The 23,937-nt window shown below is 40.3% G+C and overlaps 1 protein-coding gene across 2 annotated transcripts in view; it reads right to left on the bottom strand.

Moving 5' to 3' along the window:
- NKD1 (NKD inhibitor of WNT signaling pathway 1) overlaps nt 1-23,282 on the bottom strand; it is a 111,311-nt gene extending 88,029 nt beyond the window's left edge. The window contains exons 1-3 of one of the 2 annotated variants that reach the window (XM_051979819.1): nt 23,064-23,282; nt 22,765-22,797; nt 21,918-22,051 (exon numbers count right to left, since the gene is read on the bottom strand). In XM_051979819.1, coding sequence (XP_051835779.1) covers nt 21,918-22,051; nt 22,765-22,797; nt 23,064-23,088 — 192 coding nt within the window. In that variant the 5' untranslated portion in view covers nt 23,089-23,282. The remainder of the gene's footprint in view (nt 1-21,917; nt 22,052-22,764; nt 22,798-23,063) is intronic. The other variant, XM_051979820.1, reaches the window with a different exon arrangement.
- Nucleotides 23,283-23,937: the final 655 nt, after the last annotated feature.

Genomic DNA, 23,937 nt, shown 5'->3' with positions numbered 1-23,937 from the left:
ATCAAAATCATATGGTACTGGGCACACATTAGGTGCCTAATAAACACCACTGATGAAGTCGTGAGAAGTTGTATGTCATCCATTTAAAGCATAAAAATAATTCTTTTTTGGAAAGTGAAGAAACCTGTCATATAAGCAACTGCTCCCCAATTTATTTGTGGCAGTGAGTTCTATCCAATTTTTGCATACTAAGATGTCTAAAATAAGGCCCATCTGCACTAGTCTTCTTGGAAGAGTCCAATCTATCTTCATTATTAAAAGCATCGGATGCCAAACCCACAAACCATAACACCGGAGGAATCCAGCTTTGCAAAGTGTTTACCAGAAGGGTCTGGGCTCTAGACTGTTCTATAAACTTGGATGACAGTCCAAAGCTAATGCTATGGATCTCAAAGGCACAAGATAAACTCTTATTCACATTCTAAATAATGGAGGAAAAAAGAACCAAATAAATCAGCTGTCTCCAACTGCCCAACTTGAAAGGGTTTATGGTCAAAAGCAAAAAAGACAGCAATAATGACTTAGCCTTATCAGGCGGATTTCTGCTAACAGACACAAACAAAACTTTTGGCAAGCATTCTCCATCCCAGGCGGGAGAGAGTGGAGCAGAGAACAGTCTTAATCAGAAAGGAGTCAAAGCAGCCCTCCTTGCATATGAACAAGGCCTTCCCCCCACAAATTCCCCACTAATTTCCAGAAGAACAAAGGCCTTCAGTCCATCCCTTCTACATACTGTCTCTAGTTTCTAGCCCTCAATATAGGCTCAAAGAACAATTTAAAAGAAAGATGACAGAGCATCTTGAGAGGCAAAGAAGTTGCCAAAAGATGAAAGGAGAGAGAGAGAGACAGAGAATGAGACAGACAAACACACAGCGAGACAGAGACAGGGATAGAGAAATATAGAGACAGAAAGACAGAAAGAGAGGGGACACAGGAAGACCAGGAGAAAGAGACAGGGAAACAGGGAAAGAAACAAAGAGACAGGCAGAGAGAGACACAGAGAGATAGAGACAGAGTCACACAGATTCTATAATTTTTTTTTGCCTCCAAACTAATCTAAGGACTTGGCAGAAACTCCAGAACATGCTAACTAGTTACAAAACCATGTACCCTCTCTCACTCACTTTATACACTTAATGTTTCAACCAAACTGGCTTATTAGCTTTTTTTTTTTTTTTCCTAAATGTAGCAATTTCCCACCTCTTTGCCTTTGAACATTCCATTCTAGCCCAGTGCACCCTCCAGCCACATCTCCATCTCTTAAAACTCTTAACTCCCAACAACCTTCGGCAGTGGTGGGATCTCCTCCTTCAGACTGCTGCCCCACCAGGGGTTGTCACTGCTTCCCTTCTCAAATTCTCTTTTTACTTGTCTATGTGCAACCATAACCTCCTAACAGAATGTGGCAGTGTTGGGCTAGAGCCAGCTCATACCAGCTAAGCCAAGGTAGAATTTTCAGAAGAGCATTTTCACCTTGAAAATCAGTAAATCAGGGGTTTGATTTACTATTTTGTTATTGTCTCAACTTAAAAAAGTGATAGGGAAAATGTCAATAATTTTCAGGCTAAACTTAAAAGTGTTTCTTACCAACTGTGTGTGTGTGTGTGTGTGTGTGTGTGGTGTGTGTGCTGGTTATTAAACATTTACTAGCACACCTCTGAATGTGAGCCAATGTGAGCCTAGGGATTTGTTAGAATGGAAACAACCTAAAGCCAAATGGTAGGACCTGAATTGTGCAAAGAAGGTGAAGATGGGGGAAAGAGTCCAGCTCCTTAGACACCACACAAAGTGATAATAATACCTTGCAATTTACATTTATCTAGCCCTTTGCATTTTTAAAAGTGTATTCATGAAATACAGTACACTCATTTCTCCTTCCTAGCACAGAGCATGGTGCCTTAAATGTAGTATGGACTCAATAAGTGTTTATTGAATTTGAATTGCAAATTGTATTACACTTAGTGTTTAGTTCAAATTATCCACTGGGTACACACTGAAAGCAATCTTTTCTTTGATACTTAACTGCCACTCTATTACCCCTCCAAGACTGAAGAACATGGAGAGAAATAAAGGTAATTCCATGCGCTAACAATATGGTTTGGATCCTGACCTTAACTCCATCATTTACTAGTATTATGATCTTGTGTAAAGTCACTTTATCTAGGTTTGATTTTTCTCGCCCATAAAATGGGGAAAATAATCCCTGATTTGCCTGTTTCATCATACTGAGGGTCAAAAGTGACATAATGAATATAAAACTACTTTGTAAACTCCAAAGCATCATGAAAATGTAAAAGATTATTATTACTGCTGGTTCTAATTTTCTCAGGAAGGTATGGGGCCAGAAAGCATCCCATCACCCATGTCAGAATAGATTCAAAGCAGGGTAAACCATTCTTCTAGGTCCAGAAAAATGGATACAATTTCTTAAACCATTCAATAAGAAATAGGTACCATAAAATAATATTTTTATCCCACAAAATAGGAAACTAAAGAATCCTTTGCTCTTCTCTGGAAGCTACTGGCTTTCCTAGCCTCACCGTAAAGCTACCTTCTTCTCAGTAAAAATATTTCTAATAAAACTTAATAACTCTATCTGCGGTCCCCTTTCTCAGAATTGAAAACCTTAGAAAGTGAAATATGGCAGGCTCAGACTTTATGACAAGCTCATGAAGTCATGTCTACCCCAGACATTCCCCTCTTAATGCCATGATTAATTTACTGTTACCCACTGGGGGCTAATGTTGTAATAAGCTTAAAATAAGCCACTGCTTCTCGCTTACACTAAAACAATACTTACCACCACAGATTTAGTATCTGGCCACTGCGGCAGTCAAGCAATGTCTAGCTTGGGCACTGGCTAAGCCAACTTCGTTCTAGGTGTGACCAGATCAGGTTCTGGCCACTGCCCTGGTCAGAATGAACCACATCACCACCGTTTGTTCCCTGAAATGTGGTCCTGGTGCCATGATATCAAAGCTGGAGATGATAGGATTCCCAAGAGTCCCAACCCTCCAGTTATAAAACTGCCACATTGGATTTAAGTCCACACAACAACCACCTATTAAGCACCTATTATTTCTCAGAGGCAATCTTGGCCATCGGACAAAGAGCTAGCCTCAGGTTCAGATACATGCTAGCTTTAGAACCATGTACAAATCACCTAACTTCTTCGTGCTCCAAGCAAATCTCCAAGACTGTAAGTTGTAGCTGATCTGCAAAGGGAGTTTCTTCCTGCCAATGACCCCATTGGTTGAATCTCTATTATTACTGCCAGTTATTGTATTGAGCCTTTAGTACATTAAAAATAATAATAATAATATATTTTTTTAAATCTCCAAGGAGCTCAGTCTACTAAATGTCCCCAGGTCTCAATTTCTCCATCTATAAAGTGGGCAAAATTAATCCCTCCTTATTTTATGAAAGCCAAAGAGACACTTTCGTTATTCTATCTATTCAACCAACCTCCTAGAACATTTACTAAATGTTGGAGCATATGGAGAAGAGAAAAAAGTATAGCTCAGTGATAAATAGGGGATGTCTTGTTTTGTCTAAGTATTGCCAGCACAATACCTTGCATTAGTAACAGGTGCCTAACTAAATGTTTGTTGGTCGTCCCAATGTTAATGAATATAATTACAGTTGGAAGATGAGATACACAAATATAAAAATCTAAAAAAAACAAAAAACACAAGTTAAATATCAGATGAATCAGACATATTTTAGTAACAACCTGAATGGTACAGGCAATGAGAGCTTTATATGAGTTCAAAGAAAAGAGAGCACATGAGGATTTGATAAGAATAGTGCCATGAAGTATTTTTATTTTAGACAGTGTACCTTGAAACTAGTCCAATATCTAAGAACTGTGATCCTTTAAATCTAACTTACCTGCAAGATTGCTCTTATTTTACCTGCCCCTTCTCCCCCTCCTACTTTATTGTGTGAATTTGGGAGATGGAGAACAAATACAAGCTTTCATTCACCTATTAATTTACCCTAACATTTCTTCTGAAGGGGTTTCCTTTAAAGAACAGCTGGGTATGGAAAGTAGAAAGGACTCATCTCTTTCCTGGCTGGATGTCACCCTCAATCTAAGGACTGCTCAGAGGAGATATTTAGCAAATGCTGAGAGGGGGGTGGGGGAAGAGGGCAGCAGGAAGTGAAAGGGGAAAGTGTCCCAGAGCTCTGCTCTAAAAACCATCTACTACAAAAATATCCAGGTCAGAGTATTTTGTTGGCTATGCAGATTCTGGGCTACATAATGGGGAAGAACTCTGAGGATCCTGAACAAACTAAGGGGAATGTTTGCCCATTATGTGGCTCAGGACAAATGTCTCCCATTTCAAAATTCACTCCTGATTTTGTTTGTCTTCATTTTCTGAAGAGAGCCAGTGACCTAGATGGGGTGTACCTGCCTTAAGGACTATCATTTACAAGAAGCATTTGCTGGACCTGGAGTTTCAAGGGCAAAGTAATAAATTAAAAAGTTGAAAACTCCCAGGCTCTTCTGGAACCTTTTTCATCAAACAGACCTTCTAATCTGGCCTCACTATGGAGAAATTTCATCCCATCCTCAAGCAATGACTACCGCCAACCAGGTTGCTTGCAAAAACCACATAGTGCTTAGGACAAACCACACCTAAAACCCAATTTTCTTCCGAAAAGTGGGTTTCAATAATGACAGCTAAAATCTTAGATTCTACAAGACTTTCCTGATTCCCCCTTAATTCTGGTGCCTTCCCTCTATTGATTTCAGATTTATCCCATAGACAGCTTGTTTGGAAATTGTTTTTACACTATCTTCTCCATTAGAATCTGAACCCTATGAGAGCAGGGGCTGTCTTTGATCTTTCTTGGTAACCGCAGGGTCTGGTACATAATAATAAATGTTTACTGATTGACTAACAACACAGAAATGGTGCTTAACCATTGAGGAGTACACTGAAGTATGTCTTTTCCCTTATATCAACTTGCCTAACCAACAACTTCTTATATGTGTGTATAATATTACTAGGATCAAACAACTCATAATTGCAGAAAGATCCTAATGAACATTAAAGTCCAAATTCTCTTCTGATCTTGTCAATGATTATGGAAAAAAGATACATATGTACAATACTAATTTCTGAAACTACCAATTTCTGAGACCTAAAAGCCCCAACTTCAAGGTACTAATGAGGGAAAAGGAGCTAAGTATCTCTAATGCTTAGCATAGTTATCTTGTAATAAGCACTTAAGAAGTTTTAATTGGATTTAGATTAGATTAAGTAGTCAATAGGGCAAGTCAATTCAACAAACATTTAAGGACTCACTATCTGCATGATACTGTTTTAAATTGTAGAGGTTCAAAAAGAAAACAATGTAACAGCCCCTGCCTTCAAGAAGTGTACCTTCTATCATAGGAATATAAAATAGACACAAATAAGTACACACAAGGTAAAGAATGACAATGTGAATTGAATCTCTGAAAATGTAAATTCATTCTTCAAGGGAAAAAAACACAAAGAAAAGCTTTATGGTCCCAAGTTATAAGGAGTTTCTGACAATAGAATTTACCACATGAGAGAAAAAGAGTCTCTGAGACTTTCCAAAAACAAGAAAGTTCAGCTCCAAAATATTTAAATTCTCCTTCAGTTCTGGCATTCTATGGGTCTATGATGGATGATTACAAATAAAGGATTCATTTAACAAGCAACCGTTAAGCATATGCTTTGTGTCCAGTCCTGGCCCAAGCAATGGGTGGAACATAAGATTAGTTATGAGACCCATCTTCAATCTCAAGGACTCTACAGCCCTACTGGGAAGACAAGATATACATGTAAAATAGCCACATAGAAACATGCCTAAGTCATTACCAACAAGGGTAAGACCACAGTTGCGGTGGTCTGAGAAAGTCACAGAGAAGACAAGACTTGAGTTGAGCATCAAAGAATGGTTAGAATTTGGACAAATAGAAAAGACAGGAAAAGTCATTCTAACCAGAGGAAAACAGCACAGAAGTAGAAAAATAAAGTCAATCTTGAGGTGAAGGATGAGAAGGAAAATTATAAAAAGGATTGGCTAATTAAGATAAGTCATGGAACAAGACTGCCAAAAGCCTTGAATATCAAGCTAAGGAGTTTGGCCTTTATGTGTGATTCATGGGAAGTCACTGAAGGTCTTGGAGCAGAAACAACATAATAATGGTAATGTTTTAGGAAAATTAAAATTAAAAACTTTTAATTTTAATTTTAAAAAATTAAAATTAAAAAGCTTTGATAAAAACCTGTAGACAAAATTTTAAAAAGAAAAGAAAATGGAAAATATAAAATATTCAGCAGCAACTAGAGGGGCATTTGAGAGAACAATTTGAGTAAAGAGCAGAGGATGGATGCCAGATTGAAGCAGGTGAAAAGTGAATCTGTGGAGGCCAATGAAAATGAAGACAGTAGGGATAGTATAGACCAGTGATGTCAAACATAATAGAAATGGGCACGAACTTACATATAAAGATCTCCATGACTTACTTTTAAAATGTAATGTTATTTCTGTTTTATATATATTCTTATTTATTTTATTTAACATTTCCCATTACATTTTAATTTGGTCCTGGCCACACTCAGGAGTGTTGCTGAGTATAGTTACATAGGTGGCCATCTGTTTGAAACCTCTAGTATGGACCACTTCAAGGAGTTTGGCAATTTATACAAAAAGAAGAAAAAAGGACAGTAGCTTGTAATAATAGCAGTATTAAGCAAAGGTCTTCAAAGGATAAGGAACCTGTGCATTGTTTGAAGTTAAAGAGGAAGACATTTACAAAAAAGAGAAAACTGAAGATGCTAAGTGAGAGAAGGCATGATTTAAGAAGGCAAATTCCCAGAGGATGCAGGAGAGGAACTGGATCAAGAGCACAGGTGCAGGGATTAGCAAATACCTTAGTTTAAAACTAAGTCAATCTTACCAAGAAGACAAAGATGAATGCTTTCAACAACTCTTCTAAAGCAATTAATCTTGTGGGCTGTGTCCACATGGACCAAATATGCCATGTTATTTGACTAGCAGCTACATGGCAACACAGCTGTTTCACATCTGTTGCTGGTTTCAATACAACAGATTCATCTACTTCCTCTAACATGACAAGAAAAAAAAATATTTCATAGTGATACCCTTCATTCCAGTAACTCAGACTAAAAAGTCAGATAATCAAACCAATAAGAATATTTTGCCATTTCTTTTTCATTATCTTTGAGAAATGTGAATTCACCCTAATTTCTAGAAATTAAAAAAAGCTAATTTAGTGAGTGCCACAACAAAGCTTAAATGCAGCGTGATTTAGTCTAGGAGGCTTCCCCCATTCCACCCTACCCCTCCAAGAAAAAATACAAATATTTCTTCTGATTGACTAACTCACAGAAGGGAGTGAATAGTATCTCATCTTTCCTTGAGATCATTCCCACAGGTGATCTCTGTACAGGTCACTTCAAACACCTAGTCAATGAAATTGTCCACCTGACTCATTTATTCATTCATTCAATATAAAGAAGATAAAAAGTTCAGATAAACACTGCCCCTCACCTCATCAATGTTAGACTCTAGTAGATTGAGAGAAAATGGCTCATCTACATTATGACTCAATTACTCTCTTTTTAGAAGTAAATGACGTTGATTTAAGAATAGAAACTTGAAATTTCAAAGTGAAACACCTTAAAGACTGGAGAACTCAGGCTACATACTCTGAATTGAATCATTTCCCTTACATCACTTTACAGCTGACATGATTTCTCACTACATTCCTGTCTATGCCTTTTGGGTCCTCAGTTGACAGAGCATTCAAAGGAGCATCCATCTCCCAAAAGAAAAAGAGATCCATGACATTGATTGCCTTTTCTATAAGATGAGCCAAACTTCTAATAAATTTTAACACTTTGACTTTTAAATGAGGTATCTGTTGTTTGACTTTTAAATAAGATATATTCCATTTAAACATTCATTAATAATGTCTCCTATTATTAAAACAATTTCAGAGAGGAAAAGTAACTCAGTGACTATATAGTTCAACATATACCTCAATAGAAATCCTTTTTAAAAGTGCCTTGTTGGTGGAATTGTGAATTGATTCAACCATTCTGGAAGTAATTTGAAATTATGCTAAGAAAGTGACTAAAATGTCTGTCATAAGCATACATACACACACAACACACCCAAGGAAGTAAGAAAGTCAAAGACATGATGAAAGGCCCCATGTACACCAAAATATTAATAGAACTACTTTTTATAGAAGTAAAAAACTAAGGGGTGGGGCAGGGAGGTAGATGATGACTGAATGGGGAATGGTGAAACAAGTAGTGAATAGAACGGAATGTAACTGAAGTAATAGTATGAACACAAAGAAGCATAAGACACAAATTAAATTAAACAGAAATAGGAAAACAATAATACTTAATGAATATAACAATATAAATGGAAACAATAGAAAAATAAAATTGCTTTAAAATTATTCTCTGCCCTCAGAAATTAAGGCTAAATATTTCCAGATCCTTCCATCCAATCTTCATGACATAAACTCAAAGGACTTCATCATCAAAAGAAATTCATCATGCCCACCTCTGGACATCAATGGCTTTCTTACAGCTTCTTTCCTAAAAATGTGGTGTCCAGGCTGTTTCTATAAAATTTAAAGCATGCAAAGCAATTTCCTCACAACAACCATTTGATGTATGGTGCATAAGGAGTATTGTCTATATTTTACAGATGAGGAAACTGAGTTTCTGAGAAGTAAAATGATTTGTCCATACACACTCAGTTAAGTGTTGGAGTCAGGATTTGAATCCAGTTTCTTTGACTAGTCTCAATGCAGATGCAGCAACCACCCTTTGCACTACAAAACAACATGGTTCAATGAGTTCAACATGTTATATCACTGAATGAAATTATGCCTGCTGGGATTCAAAGTCAAAGACTTCAACTGGAATATTAGTTAAACCTAATCCATATTTCCCTGCTTTCACGTGTACATATTTATTCATATATGTATACACACACACACATACACATAAACTAAATTATTCATGTTAATAATAAATGGCACCTAAATATTCACTTAAGATTCGAAGTAGAAAAGGGAGAGAATTGAGGTCTTTCTATGCACTAAGATGTTGGTGGCCGTGCATTAGACAAACCCATGCTATAACAGGAAAGTAAGACTGTGGCTATTCACTAGGAAACTTAAAAGTCTCCCAAACTTGCCCAAGCCTGACTCTATTAAAATGCAGCAAATGTTAAGTATCTGGTTGTTTAAGACTTTGAGGAGTTAGCAGACATGTTGAAAACATAAGAAACAATGGAGTTTTGGAGAGAGAGAGCCGGCATTAGGAACAACAGTACTGGGTTCAAATCACTTGCCTTCTCAATGTTCCAGAAAATCCTCTAAAATAATAAATTATAGACAAGTTACTGATATGTAAAAAAGGAAGGAAATATCCACATTGGGAGTTCCTCATATCACTTAAATCATGTCAAGTCTCCTCAAAATTACATTCTTCATTCTATCCAAATTCATGCAACCAGATTTTGTTGTATTCAAGAGACTCAGATGTGACATTTATTAGCTATGCAGCTACATGGAATATTAGTCAGACCTAATCCATATTCCCCTGCTTTCACATGTACATACTTATTAATACACATACACACACACATACATAAACTCAATTATTCATGTTAATAATAAATGGCTCCTAAATATTTTTACCTTTATCTTTCTAGCCCTGTTTTCTCATAAGAGTACTCATACAACCTTACAATCCTTGAGTTATTCCCTCCCATCATTTAATGATCTTCCCCACAAAAAAATTACTTTGTATTTGCTTAACTACATATAGATTGTCATCCTCATCCTCATACTTGCTCTCTCCAATCTCAAACCATGCATTCAGGATACAAGTCCCTGAGTATAATGCATAGCAGACAGTAGGCCCTTAATAAATGCTTGTCAAAAAATTTAAAATGATATTTCTTAGAGAAAAAGAGAATGGTTAGGAATTAATGTGTGTTGGTAGATGATAAGCTTATTCACAAGGCTACAGAACCACCTGCAAAAAAATAATGTAGTACACATCTGGGCCTATTTTCCTCTAAGTATCCTTGAAAATTTTCCATTTGCTTAATTCTGGTAATGCCTTTGATACCATAAACCACCTATGATGAATACCCTAGGTATTCAACAAATGAGTCAAATCATAGTCTGTTCAAGTTGTAAAAAATCCTAGTGATCGTTTTGTTTAACTTTTCATTGTGAAGATGAATAAACTAAGACCCAGAAAAATGATTGCCTGAATGAAGTCACACTATAAGTAATGAGAAACTGGGCAGAGCTAAAGTTGACAAGGACAGGAGTGATGGCACATACCTATGATCTCACTTTCCAGGAAGACTAAGGGTGGAAAATATCTTGCGTTGAAGAGTTTTCAGCTGCAATGGGCTATGTTGATAAGGTATATGCTTATTTTTTGGCATTAAAACAGTAAGCCCCCAGAGAACAGCAGTCTTCCAGGGTACCTAAGAAAGGGTGAATCAGCCCAGCTCAGAAACAAAAAAGTAAATGCTCCCATGGTTATCAGTGCTGGGACTGGGCCCATTAATAATCCCTGCCTTTCTAGCCCAGGAGAGATAGAGATCCTTTAAAATATGTAACAATAGAGCAAATTATTATATTATTATTATATATATTATATTACATGTATATCTAAGATTATATATATAAAACAGAACAGATATTATAAGTTAAGATAAAAAGAACAATGATAATCTAAGAGAAATCATCAGCATAAATTTGCCTTTCAGCTTAAGCTTCAGAAGGAGTGGCCAAGGCTGGGAGAAAGCATCAGAGAATGGAGATCTAAAAGGCTGTTTTGTTTTGTGTTTGGCATAAATTTGTTGTTTTCTTAAATCATCTGTTGCTTTTGATGTCTCTTTTAAATGATTTTGAGAAAAAGTGGAGACCAGACTTCTTCAGGGTCAAATGAAAATTGACTGCCCATCTAAAATGTGGTGCTTACTGGCCAAAGATCCAGTTCCTGTTTGAAACCAAGTCTGCGTTGTTTAAAGAAAATGCCACATAGCTCCAAATCACACATGGTTTGAACACACCGTGAGCTGAGAGGCATCAGGGCTCCTGAGCTTAGCCTGCAAGGCACCTAGCCAGCCCTCCCAGACCTTTGAAGTTACAAAAACATCCTCTGGTCTGAGCACATTTGTGAGGCTGTGGGATGAGACGCTTTCTGCACCACTCCCTCTGCACTCACCTGTGGTGTGCTGGTGGATGGGGGCCCACTGCAAGAGCTAACAAGGTGAGCCTTTATATTCTCTCTTTCCATCCCAGTAATGGAACTCAGTGAAAGAGGAACAGAGGGATTCCCCGTGCACAGCGCCTGGCCAAATGGAGCCAGGGAACTGCTTACTTAACACTTTTCTCATGTGTGGGGTAGTTTCTTTGCCACAAAAGCCCAGAAGCAGGAGTCATCCCTACTTCAATGAAACGTCCGAGAAAGAATCGCCCTGTGTGAATGAGGTTTCAGTGTTCCATGAATCCATGTGGACAAGCCGTCTCTGTGATACTTTCTTCTCCCCTAAATACTCAAAAATTAGAACCTCAAAGGTTCAAATCGACAAGGCCACATGGAGTGTAGAAAGAACACAGGATTTGGAATTGGGAGACCTGGCTTCAAATCCCAGCATGGCTATTTAAGTCATGTACTCTCTCAGGGTCTCAGTTTCTTCATCTATAAGATAAGAAAATTGAACTTGATGACTTCTAACATCCCTTTCTAGCATTAAATTATCTAATCTTTCAGGTTGGTTTGTTTGTTTTTGTTTTGTTCTTTTGATAAGACGCTGAAGGATTTGGCTAACTCCAGTTTTATAACATTCAATTTATTTTTTTTTCTCTCCTATAAAGAACAGTAGTTATTATGGCTCTAAACTTTAATGCATAACTTGAATACCAGGCAACTTAGCACCCTGGTAGCTCATAGGAACAGAAGAGCTAAAGCTGAAAGGGACCTTAAAAATCACTCTGCTCACCCCTTCATGTTACAGATAAAGAAACTGAGGCAAACTAAGTCACTTGCCCAAAAAAGCACATGCTGTCAAAGGTGGGACATGAACTTAGGTTCTCTGAGTCCAGTTAGTTCTCTTTCCACCAAACTATGCTGCTTCCCCATACATAAAAAATAACTGAATGGCTAACCAAGTTAGGGGGGACCTGATTAAATTCTAAGGGCTCTCTCACACAGTCTTTCAGGAACTATTACTGGAATGGATGAAAATGACCCTCAAGAAGTCTCATTTCGCTGCAAAGCAGTGGAAAGAATGTTGGATGTGAAGTCTGAGGCTGTTGGTCCAAATCCTGGCTTTGGCACTCGCATACACATCCTGTCTAACTGCAGCAAATCACAACCTCTGGGAGCCTCAAATCTCCCACTCTAAAATGAAGGGGCTCTAAGGTCTCCTCCAATTCTCAGTTGGTCCCCGGTCCCTTGGTCCTCTCCAGAACTGAGCAGTACTTCTGAGAGACCAGCAGGGGGAGCCGACCCCATCTGTGGGACTCCCATGGCAGGGCTGAAACCATTCCTAGAATCACATAACTTGAGCACTGGAATGCATCTCAGATTATCCAGGGCAAGCCCGTGGTGTTGCAAATGGGGGAATGGAGGCCCAGAGAAGGGAAGTGACTTGACCTATCTGCCCTAAGGCACACAGACACTGATATTCTCGACTGACACGTTCACTGGAGTCAAGTGGACAAGCAGGCATTGGAATCTTAAATCCATTATTTATCCAGTGTTTTTTTTTTCTTCTTCCAAAGGATTTTCATATTTATTATTTCATTCCCTAAATACTATGTGCGTAGTGTATAGGGAAATATGGACAAGAATAATACGGGACAACATTAAAAAACTAAAGTTTCTTATCCCAACACTAATTCAAGCATTATCCCCATTTTACAGATGGAAAAATTGAGGTCCCGAGAAAGGACTGGCTTGGCTTTAAGATGATCACATGAAGAATTTATCCATTTCCCAGGATCCAGGTTTCAAGTCCATGAGGTAGATTCTTAGGGAGGGACCACCCTTACAGTGCCCCTCATACACTCCCTGGCCCACATGGCAAAGCATGTAGGAAAAGCCTGTGAGTTTTGACTGTCTTCCAATTACGCAAATGTAACTCAGGCCAATCCCCCAAAGTTCTCTTAATAACAAACAACAGCCAAAGCACCATTGCAGGCCACCCTCCTCCCCCCCCCCCCACTCCAAGCCCATCCAGAGTTGAGGAGTTTTGTAAGCTGTCTTTCTGAAAATAAAGATGGCTTAAGTAGAGACAACCTTCAGGGTTTATTAGCAAAGCAAAATTAAAGGAGCTGTGAATAAACAGCCCCCTCCACTTTTCCCAGGAAATTATCAAAGAATTATTTATGTTTCTAGAAGGGCATGTTTTGAAAGGGCTCTCCACCCCACCTAAGCTTGGCTGAGAAGCCACAGCCTCCAGGCACGCACTTTGGGGAGTGATCAGACTTTTTCCTCAAACCTCTGAAATGACTTGATCCACTTTTCATACAGAGAGTCAGAAGCTAATCATAAAGAAACAGGCCAGGTCCCAGCATAAACTTAACAGGATGACATCAAAGACCTTCCTCTAGATTAAACGACTGAATTCTTCAGTGCTTTTTAGAATTTCTTCCAGGATATTTTGGGTTATTGCCTCAGTTCTCCTTTGGCTGGAATGATAGATATTCTGTTTGCAAGATTCTGAATTTTTCCCTTCTTAAGAGAAAGATGGATGAAGAAAGAAGGGAGGGAGGAGGAGAAAAAGAGGGGGAGGAAAGGAGGCAAAGCCTGTGTTGGAAAGCAGGCAAAATGAGAGCAAAATTCCAAGCAACTTGAAAAGTTCCAAAACAAAAGCACTCTCTAAAACTACAAAACTACAAAACTAAAACTACAATATTCTGAGTGGGAATAGAAATGCTTAAGTCAAGACCATGTTCTGAAACTGATGATTTTCTTTTGCGATCACAGACTTCCTATATATAATCAGTATTCTTGATACTGCTACATTGATACAGTTGAATATGTCTTTCTCTTTCTTTTCCCCTCCCACAAATGGGTATAGAAAATCAACCTAAGGGCAAGACAGATCATAGTGAGCTTCGGCATTAAACATAGAGCTGCCCTTGGGAGTAATCAGCCAAAGTATTGTGGTCCATTCCATTCCCCTGGGTCAGTAGCCCCCTAAGAAACAAACTGTTTTTCCCATACTTTTAAACATAAGGGAGATCAGAAGTAGCTCCCCAGAAAGCAATGGATACCTATTATTTCATTCAGAAATCTTTCTATTCCTATTACATTGCTGTGGGCAATGGGCATCCAAGAGTTGACTGCCTCAATGGTCTCATATGAGGGAGAATAAAGTGATATCAGCCAGAACTATATCATGGTTGATTCTTGGAAATCATCTGGTTTTAAATCCTAGAAAGCAACTTGCCCCAAAAGTCATTGAATTGTGTATATTCTTTAGCCTGGTAATACCACTATCAGAACTATGTTACAAAAAGATCATGGAAAGAGAAAAGAACCTACATGTATAAAATTACTTATAGTAGCCTAAAACTGGACACTAAAGGGCTGTCCTCCTATCAGGGAATGACTAAATAAATTGTGACATCCAAAATGATGATATAGTCAGTTTCAGAGGAAACTGGGAGTCTATTAATTGATGTAAAATAAAGTGCATGGAAGAACAATTTATAAGTGACAATAATATTACAGAGACAAACAACTTTGAAAGATTTTGGAACTCTAGTCAGTACAATGATCAATCACAAATCCATTAGTCTAAAGATGAAACATGCCAGCCCACCTCATGTCAGAAAGGTGACAAATTAAAATACAGAAGAAAATATACACTGGGGAGGATGACCCATGTGGGAATTTGTTTTGTTTATGATGAGGGTTTTATCTTTTAATTTTTTTGCTCAATTGAGGGAGGTAGCAGGAAGGTCAGATTATAAATATATATATATATGCACACATACATATATAAATTTCTTGTAAAAACTGAAATTGTCTGGTTAATATTCACAAATACAGGGCACTGTATCACAATCACCCATCAGAGAGGTGCACCTTTGGAAGCCTGTTAATATATTAATGTCATCACTACCAAAGCTTTAAAAAAAAAAAAAAAAAAAAAAAAAGCTCAAAGTTCAGAGCATGTACTTGACAGAAGGGAAGCTCAGACTATTTTTCAGAAAAACTTTTTTTTAAAAAAACATACATTGTTCTTGTCATCCCCTTACTCTTTTACAAAGTCACTCAAGTCCCCTCCACACTCGCAAACCTAATTCTCCTCCTCTACTGAAAAGCAGGAACCCCTGTGTTATCCATCATTCTGCAATAATAGGAAATATTAACTGATGTCTTGCACTATCCTGAATGAATGTCTAATGAATGAATAAATAGGTCTTAAGAGATATGTAATTCAGAGTGAGTAGGAATGTAAGAGAAACATAGACATTGAGCAAGAGATTGTATGGGGGTGAGGAGGGAAAAGAGCGGAGGAAATATAGTACAGCAGTAGTATAGAAAGGCTCTAGGTTTTTAGTGGAGGGAGCTGGATTCAAGTTTCACCTCTTGGATTTGCTCTCTGTGAGATGTTAGTCAGGATAGTTAACTTTTCTGGCCTTTGGGATTGGACTAAGCTTCTAACATAGGTCTATGAATTTGGGAGAGGATTTAAGTGTTCCATATTGATCTCTTCTTCATATCCAAGTTCCAAGAACTGTAATTTTTTGATGGGAAGAGAAGGTTTCACTGGTCATCTTTCTAACCACCTGCTGTCTCAAGCAGAATTTCTAAACTCTTCTGAATATAAGGTGATCCCTCTGAAAGGAAAGATAATTATACTTTTGTTGTAAATGATTATTTTAAAAGAAAATCAAAATAAAGAAGGCAGAGACCCTATCAGAGCAGGTATTTGCTATTTAGTTTCCTACCCTAGCCATGTCTTTTACTGCCTTTAACCTTAGGTGGACATAGTCCCACAGTACAGAACCTAGAGAACAGATTTCTTTTCTTTTAAAGCTCCCAGTGTGCAAATGTTCCTTTTTTCCCTGAATATTTCTTCTAAAACTAAAATTTGAGAAATTATATATTTTTACAATGTCCCTGATTATTAATTCTTCCTGCTGTCCCACTTTACCAACCTCAATTGGGCAAAACAAAAATCACCCAAGTTACTTCCAGGGTAATGAGTGATATCTGAAGTTTTTGAAAAATACCTACTTGCTTTGTTCTTCTTGGGTCTTATTATAGGTCTCACTTTAAAAAAAAATTACAGAGGAAAATTCTGTTATTGAAGAACATTCCATATGTCCAAATCCACCAAGAAGGGAGGTTCCATCTTGGAAAAGGAAATATTTCAAAGGCTGGAAGAGATACTCTCTTTCAGACTGAATCAGAAATCACCAGAGAACATGTGGCCAGAACATCTCAAAAAGGAAACAGAAAAAATTTGACATCTGTCTTCCCCTTCCTCTACTCCTCCTCCTACTGTAAAAGTAAATCACCTATGCAGAGCGATTTTACCTTCTTAAGAAAACAAACAGCTGGATAACATAACCATCACCTATCCCCCACCCTCACCCCCAGCTCAGTCTCCTGTTTTAAAAATCTCCTCTCTCCACTTTCCTTTCATTCCAGCCAAAGAAATATTAAATCTTAAAGGGATGCTACAGATTCTACTTCAACCTCTTCATTTTACAGGTCAAGAAACTGAGGCTCAGAGAGGAGAAACTACTCACCCAGGCTCACAATACAGTTAACAACAATCAGCATCAATATTTGAACCTAGGTCTTTTACCTCTAAATACAGTTTTTTCTCCACTTCCAAACTGCCTGGTCAGACTATTTCCAGAGATGGAATGAATTACTGGGTTGGGTGAGAAGACCAAGCTGAGGTCCCTTGGGAGTAGCAGGAAACACACCTAGCTGGCTCAGAAAAAGATGCCATGTATCTGGGCCCTGAGCTATTCACTCCTGAATCTTCCATCAGCACCAAACAAATCAACTTTTTTTTTTTTCATGACACCAAATAGTCAATTTATGCTTTTCTTCAAATGTCAAGTCCACCTCCAGCACACTGCTTTGAAACCACATAAGGACACCTAACACTTTCCATATGGCAACTACATTGTAGCTTTTAATTGTACCAACTGGTATCATTCAAACATAATTCCCCAGGAATCCAGCTCTCAGCAGCAGTCCCAGCCAACTCTCTAATCTCATCACTATGGCACTAATACTTCCATAGACACTCTGATTGGGAATGAGCACACTATAATCTCCCCAAACCAGAACTGTCAAAATGTGCTAGGTATACCACTAATTAAATTACCCTGCCTTCCTGGCATCAAAGTTTGAACTCCCTGCTTAGACTTTTCTTAGTCTATACTTTCAGCCAGTGTGTATACCTTTCCCTTGTCAGACCAAATGACAGCAGAAAGTAACACCTTCAAAATGTGCAATTTAAGAAGCATAAAGATGCATATGCACAAAGTCTTCTCCAACTTGGCTGAGATTTCATAAAGGGAAAAAATCATTTTTTTTCTTCATGTTTAGCAAATATTTATTAATTTTACTTATAATGAAAAATTACCAAGGCCTTCTAGAGCTTCTTATATTTTTGTTTCTCTCACCTTTTAACCTTTCAAAGATCAAAGTAGAAGCAGTGAATAAAAACACTAACCTAGGAGGGCAAAAAACTTAATTTCTAGCCTTGGCTCTGCCACCTATTAATCATGTGACTGAGTAACTTTTGGTCCTTCTCTGAACTTCAGTTTCTACATCTGTAAAAGGCAGGTAATAATCCCTGCCCTGGCTAGTCCATGGGATTGTTGCAAGGACCAAATGAGATCATAGACATGAAAGTCCTTTGTAAATGACTAAGTGTTATAAAAGTATAAGGGATTTTTAAAAATTATCCTCACAACCCATCAAGTTAGCAAAACAGGTTATTCCCATTCTATAGTTAGAAAAACTCAGGTACATTTTTTTCAAACAATTACTGAGCATCTACTAAGTAGAAGGCACTGAGAAGGATACAATGGTGGATTATAAGTAGTTTCTATCCTCAAGAAGCATACAATTTCAAATGATAAGTCATTTCTTAGAGGATAAATGACTCATCCAAAGTCACTTTAGACAAATAAATGGCAGGACCAAGACCAAAAGCCTAGGTCTCCTGATTCCTCTCTAGGCTGTTTCTTTCACAATACACAACCTCCTTCAGTTGCAAGTTAGTTGAAGGCAGAGAAATATTCTTTGGATTCAACATATTTACTGCATGCTCAGTAACATGCCCAGAGGCTATATTTCAGGAACCTGCCATACTTTTATTAATTTTTTTTAATTCTATTATCTTCTCTGTTGATTATTTCCAATTTGTCCTCTACAGAGCTTGTTTAGTTATATTCTTCCCATATGGATTTCTCTACCAGATTGTTAACTCTTGGAAAATAGCATATATCATTTGCCTACCTTTATATCTTAGAACTTTGCACAGTTCTTAGCACATGACAGGTGCTTAATAAATGTTTATTGACCAACTAGCTGACATATGTATTGCTTTAAGTATTGACTCCATCCAAGAAGGGCAGACAGACAAGCTCTCCAGAGTGTCCAAAGAAGGGTGACAATGGGGAAAAGACTCAGTGAATGAGCTCACTACATCTTCTCGTGTACCTCATGACACCATTCTCACTACAAAGACAATTTGAATCCTAAAGTACAAAGACCTCCCTCTGGCCCATGATCACAGATAAAATAATCAGCTCAACCATCACTCTTTAAACCCCACACTTATTTGTATTCCAATAATTAAATGAAAGACATTTAGGTGGTAAGAAATTCAAAGTAAATTCTGGTTTAAAACAATACCAAAAATCCATATTAACAGAGGATGTTCACATTCTCTACTCTCTTATTTGATCCTCAAGGCAACCCTATAAATGGGAAAAAAAAAAACATTATTAAGCCCATTTTACAGATATAGAAACTGAGGCTCCAAGAGGTTAAAGTAGATTCACTCAAACTCAGTAAATGAGTAACAATTCCTAGATTAGAATTCAATCCTGACTCTCTCCACTAAATAGTATCCTTAGAACAGGCAAAATACCCCTTAGGAAAGACTCCTGTTCTCTTCCCATCATCTCTCTTTGATGGTAGGAGCCCTCATCCTGGAATCAAGGGCAGCCTGCTTCATAACATTTGCTACTGGTATCTTAGTGCTTTTCATCTTCAAAAGTGCTTTGAACAAACATTAATTACTCCTCACAATGCTCCCAAGAGAGGGAGGTAAGTACCATCCTTCCCCATTCTTCATCTGGGAGGGATAAAAAGGCAAAAAGGTTAAGTGAACTTGCCAAAAGCCACAGGCAGAGTTGGAGTTAAGCAGGGGCCTCCAGCAGACTCTTTTCCACTTTTCCCAATGACAGTTTTTTAAAAAGGCTTACACTCCCTTTGTGGAGAACTCAATTATTTAATTCATAATTACAGATTTTTTTCCTTTGTCTCACTTCCTAACTACCCCATCAGTCTCAATTTGGAAACCAGAGGGACCCAGATATTTTAAAGGAGGGATAATATTTATTATGGCTTTGAAGATAAATTTCAAATGAATTAAGCTATTACTACTTTTAAATTTCCCATTCTAGGAGAGTGTAGCTTGCTGTCTTTTTTTTTTTAATTCTAAATACATGACACTTTGTTTAAAAAAAAAAAAAAGGAACCAGCAGTGTACCTAGTTAGATGATAAGTATATTTCTTTGTCTTGGATTGTAAAATGAATTCATTCATAAAGACACACCAAGTCATTTTAATTTGTTGTTGTTGTTGTTGTTTTTAAGTGGCTTAAATACTAGGATGAGGAGGGCCTGGGATATCCTTTTGTTAATATCACTAATCCCAGCACAGCATATAGGCTAATGAAATATCTAAGATCAGGATAGTTCCCTAGTGGGCAGATGGGTGTCAGTAGTTTAATGAAAAGGCAGCAGCTCCTCCTGGAGACCTGAAGGTCAGTGCACAAATCTCTTCCCAAGTTAAGCTTCCTCCCCTTGAAGTTCTACTTGTCCATTATGGCCACATCTGACCAACCCTTCCTCATCACCACCACACACACACAAAAAAAACCCTACCACTTACAAAGAATAATTCTTTCCCTTTCCCCTCCTCAACCACCTGGACAAGCCTCCCTACCAGCTGGTAAGGATGGCAAATCCAACCTGCCAGTTTGATTGTTCCCCCTTTAAGAAAGAGGGAAAAAAATTAAATGTCACATCAAAAACTTCATTCATCTTTTGATCCTCTGGGCTGCCTGAGTTGCACGCAGATCATTTGAAACCCACATGTGGAGTCATATAACTTGCAGGACATCCATGAACTCCAGTCACTACCAGACCCCGAACTACACTGTCTCTCCCTAGCAGACAACTCCACAAAACCACTTACTCAGCTAGGAATGATCCTTCACCAAGAAACCTTAGAAATTCATCCACAAGGGAGAAGAATGACTTTACCAGTAAATCTCACAGAAGGAGCTCTAACTCCCCAGGGCCTAGAACAAAAGCAAGAGTATTCCAGAAGACAGTCATTTCTCAGTTAACTAGATGTATGACCTGGCACATGCCCTATTAACCTTAAAGAAGAAACCAGGAAACCTTCCTTTACCCACTAGGAATCTCCCTGGAAAAAAGGACTCTGTGAAATGCTGCCCAAAATGACCAGTAACTCACTGCTGTAGTGTCTAAACAGTTCCAAATGGCAGCTTTAACCAAGACCAAAAAGAAAGGAAAAACCCAGAGAACACAAATGTGACTCCATGCTGCTTTATAAAACAGAAAAGTGTGGGAGAGTCAGATCCCCCCAGGGGGACTGGGATGAAGCTTTCTTCTTCTTTAGCCTCCTCCCACTACAGTAAGCAGCCCCACAGTGCTTTCTTCACCAGGAGCCCCAGAGTCCACCAGCCCAGCCTTGACCTCTGCACCAACAGCTGTTGCCATTGGGAAACTGCCCCAACTCCTCTCCAATCCTATTTCTGAACTCTTCCCCCTCCTTCATGCATACATATTATAGCAGGTGAAACAGACAACCACCACCCCCATCCCTCTCCATGCATACCAAGCACAAAAGCAGGGTCTAATGTGGCCCCCTGACTCTTGACCTGGACTCCTTCAGGAATAACCCCCTGGCTCTACTCTGTTTCTTCTGTCTAGCCCATGACCAAGACTGAGACTCCTTCTCTTCAGCAAGGAGGGGGAGGATGTCTCTGAGGTATCTCCAGAAGAGAAATAGGAAGTCATTCTTGTCCCCAGATAACTTAAAATTTGAGAAATATGTTTTCCTCCTTGCTTTTTCTGGGCCCCCTCTGTATGCCATCTCAAGAAGGGAGACTTAGTGCCAACTCAACTGTCCCGGGGAGCTGAAGGGGTTGGAGCTAGTTACCATTTCCCATGACAATCAGCATCACTCCCCACAGTTAGAAGCAGGGAGAGGGTGAGAGAGACAGAGAGACAGAGAAAAGGGAGGGAAGAGAGAGAGAGAGAGAGAGAGAGAGAGAGAGAGAGAGAGAGAGAGAGAGAGAGAGAGAGAGAATATATGCTTGGGTGGGGTGGGGGCAGTGGAAAGGAAGAGATGGATCCTGGGCACATTTATGAAACCAGAATCCCCTTTTGAAGACTAACGAAACAGAAAGGAGGTGAGCTAGGAATGGGCATCACACTACTTAATTAGACAGAAGGAAGAAGCGGAAGAAAGAAAGAAAAGATTCAGCAGAGCAGCAAGGATTCTAGGACACCGAGGGGGGGGGGGGGAAGGGGTCCGTACCCGGGTGCTGCCGGAGAAGCCGCCCACCACCCGGGGCTGCCGGGATCCTGGGCCACTGCTGGGGTAGCGTTGCTTCCCGATCCAGTCCTCGATTCCCTTCCTAGCCCAGGAGGCGTTCACTGCGAAGCTGTCACCTAGGACATAGCACAGTCCGTTTTTGAGACCCTAACCCCAACATCTCCCTCCACCCTCTCCCAACCCCCAAAGCAGAACATGACCCCTAAAGTTATTCAGGGAGGCAGGGAGCAGGAGTCGGGGAGAGGGAAAAGGTAAAGGGGACTAAGAGAAAGAGAAGAACAAGGAGAATGTGAAGAAAAGAGAAGTAAGAAATCGAGAAAAGAAAACGAGGGCAAAAGGAGAAAGGACAGAAGAAAGAACAGGAGAGAAGAGAGTAAGAACAAGGAGAAGAGGGAGAAAGAGAAAGGGATACAGGGGAAAAAAAACTGACAAGAAGATGAGAGATGAGAGTAGCTTAGCAGCAAGAGGAGTGCAGAGGGAGGAACAGGGATGACCTGGAGGAAAGGGGAAAGATGGGGCGAAAGACCAGAGTTGACAAGCAGAAAAAAGAAAGGAATCGAAGTCAGAGAAAGGCAGAGTAATAGACAACTAGACTGCAGGGTCCGGGACGAGAGCTGGGACAGGTTGGAGGACAGCGCGGAGAGGGGCTGAGGCCGGAGCGGCCCCGGGAGCTGAAAGCTGAAGGCGGCGGAGGCGGTGGTGGCGGAGCAGGAGGAGGGGAGGAGGGTGGGCTGAGAGAAGAGCAGGGAAGGGGGGCGGGAGGGGAAAGACCCAGAGAAAGGAGGTGGGTCAGAAAGTTTGCCCCAGGGCGGGGAGCCATCATCCCTACCTTCGGGGCTCTCCCTGCGCTTACACACGGCAGCTGGGCAGATCCGAGGCGGCGGGCGGGAGCAGGAAAGAAAGGGAGAGGGAGAGAGTTAGCGATCGCGGCTCGGCGGGCTGGGCTGGGCTGGGCAGGGCTGGGCAGGGCAGGGCAGGGCAGGGCAGGGAGAAGAGGAAGAGGAGGAAGAAGAGAAGGAGAAGGAAAAGGAGGTGGAGGAGGAGGAGAAGGAGGAGGAGAGGGAGCCCCAGCCCGAGCCCGAGCCCAGTACCCGGGGCCGGGGGCCGGGGGTTGCGGGAGACACTGACCGTGTTTGGAGTGAAGTTTGCCCATGGTGCGGCTGGGCGGACACCGGCCCGAGAGGGCGCCTGGTTAATCCATGTGTCCCGGCCCTTGGCCCAGTCTCCCCGCCCGGCTTCTCCTCTCCTGTCCTCTCCTCTCCTGCCCTCTCCTCTCCTCTCTTCTCCTCTCCCTCTCTCTCCCTCTTTCTCCCAAAGATAGAGGCGGTACCAGGACGAGCTCCCTCCAGCCCCGCGGCTGCCTGATTGACGCCTCCTTGCGCTAAGCCCCCAGTCCGACGCCTCCTCCGCGCGCCCATTGGGCCGCGGCGGTGCATCAAAGAGGAGCCCGGAATGGGGAGGGGGGCGGAGACTGGCGGGGGCCGGACTCCCCGCGGGGCGGAGGGAGCCGAGCTGCGGCCAGTAGGGGAGGGGGGAGAAGGAGGGAGGGAGGGAGGGAGGGAGATGCTGTCCTCATCACCAGCCCTCCACCCTGTCCCAGTCTTTCCCTGTCCGGACAGCTGACCCCTCTTCACGCTTCACAACAGACCCCCTGCTCGGGAATATTTAAATCAGGTCCCACCTAGCCTTTCTGCTGGGGTACCGTCCTATAAAGAGGAGTCACTACTTGCCCCCTCCTCCATCCATCCATCCAGGGACTTTACTGCCGTCCTCCCCAAACACACACACACACACACACACACACACACACACACACATCTCACTGGTTGGGATGACGGACGTGGCTCACCGGTCAGACATGTCCCTTCCCTTGGGCCAAGAAGAAGAGGAAGGAGGAAAATACGCATGCTGATCTTATAAACCATTATCGTACATTTGTATGGTACTTCTTTAAGTTTCCAAAGCACTTTCACAAACACTATTTCCCCTGATCCCTCTCCAC

The sequence above is a fragment of the Antechinus flavipes genome, chromosome 2 (genome assembly GCF_016432865.1).
Source record: "Antechinus flavipes isolate AdamAnt ecotype Samford, QLD, Australia chromosome 2, AdamAnt_v2, whole genome shotgun sequence".
Classification (NCBI taxonomy): Eukaryota; Metazoa; Chordata; class Mammalia; order Dasyuromorphia; family Dasyuridae; genus Antechinus; species Antechinus flavipes.
The sequence above is the reverse complement of the archived record's forward strand: the minus strand, read 5'-3'. Positions and strand labels throughout refer to the sequence as shown.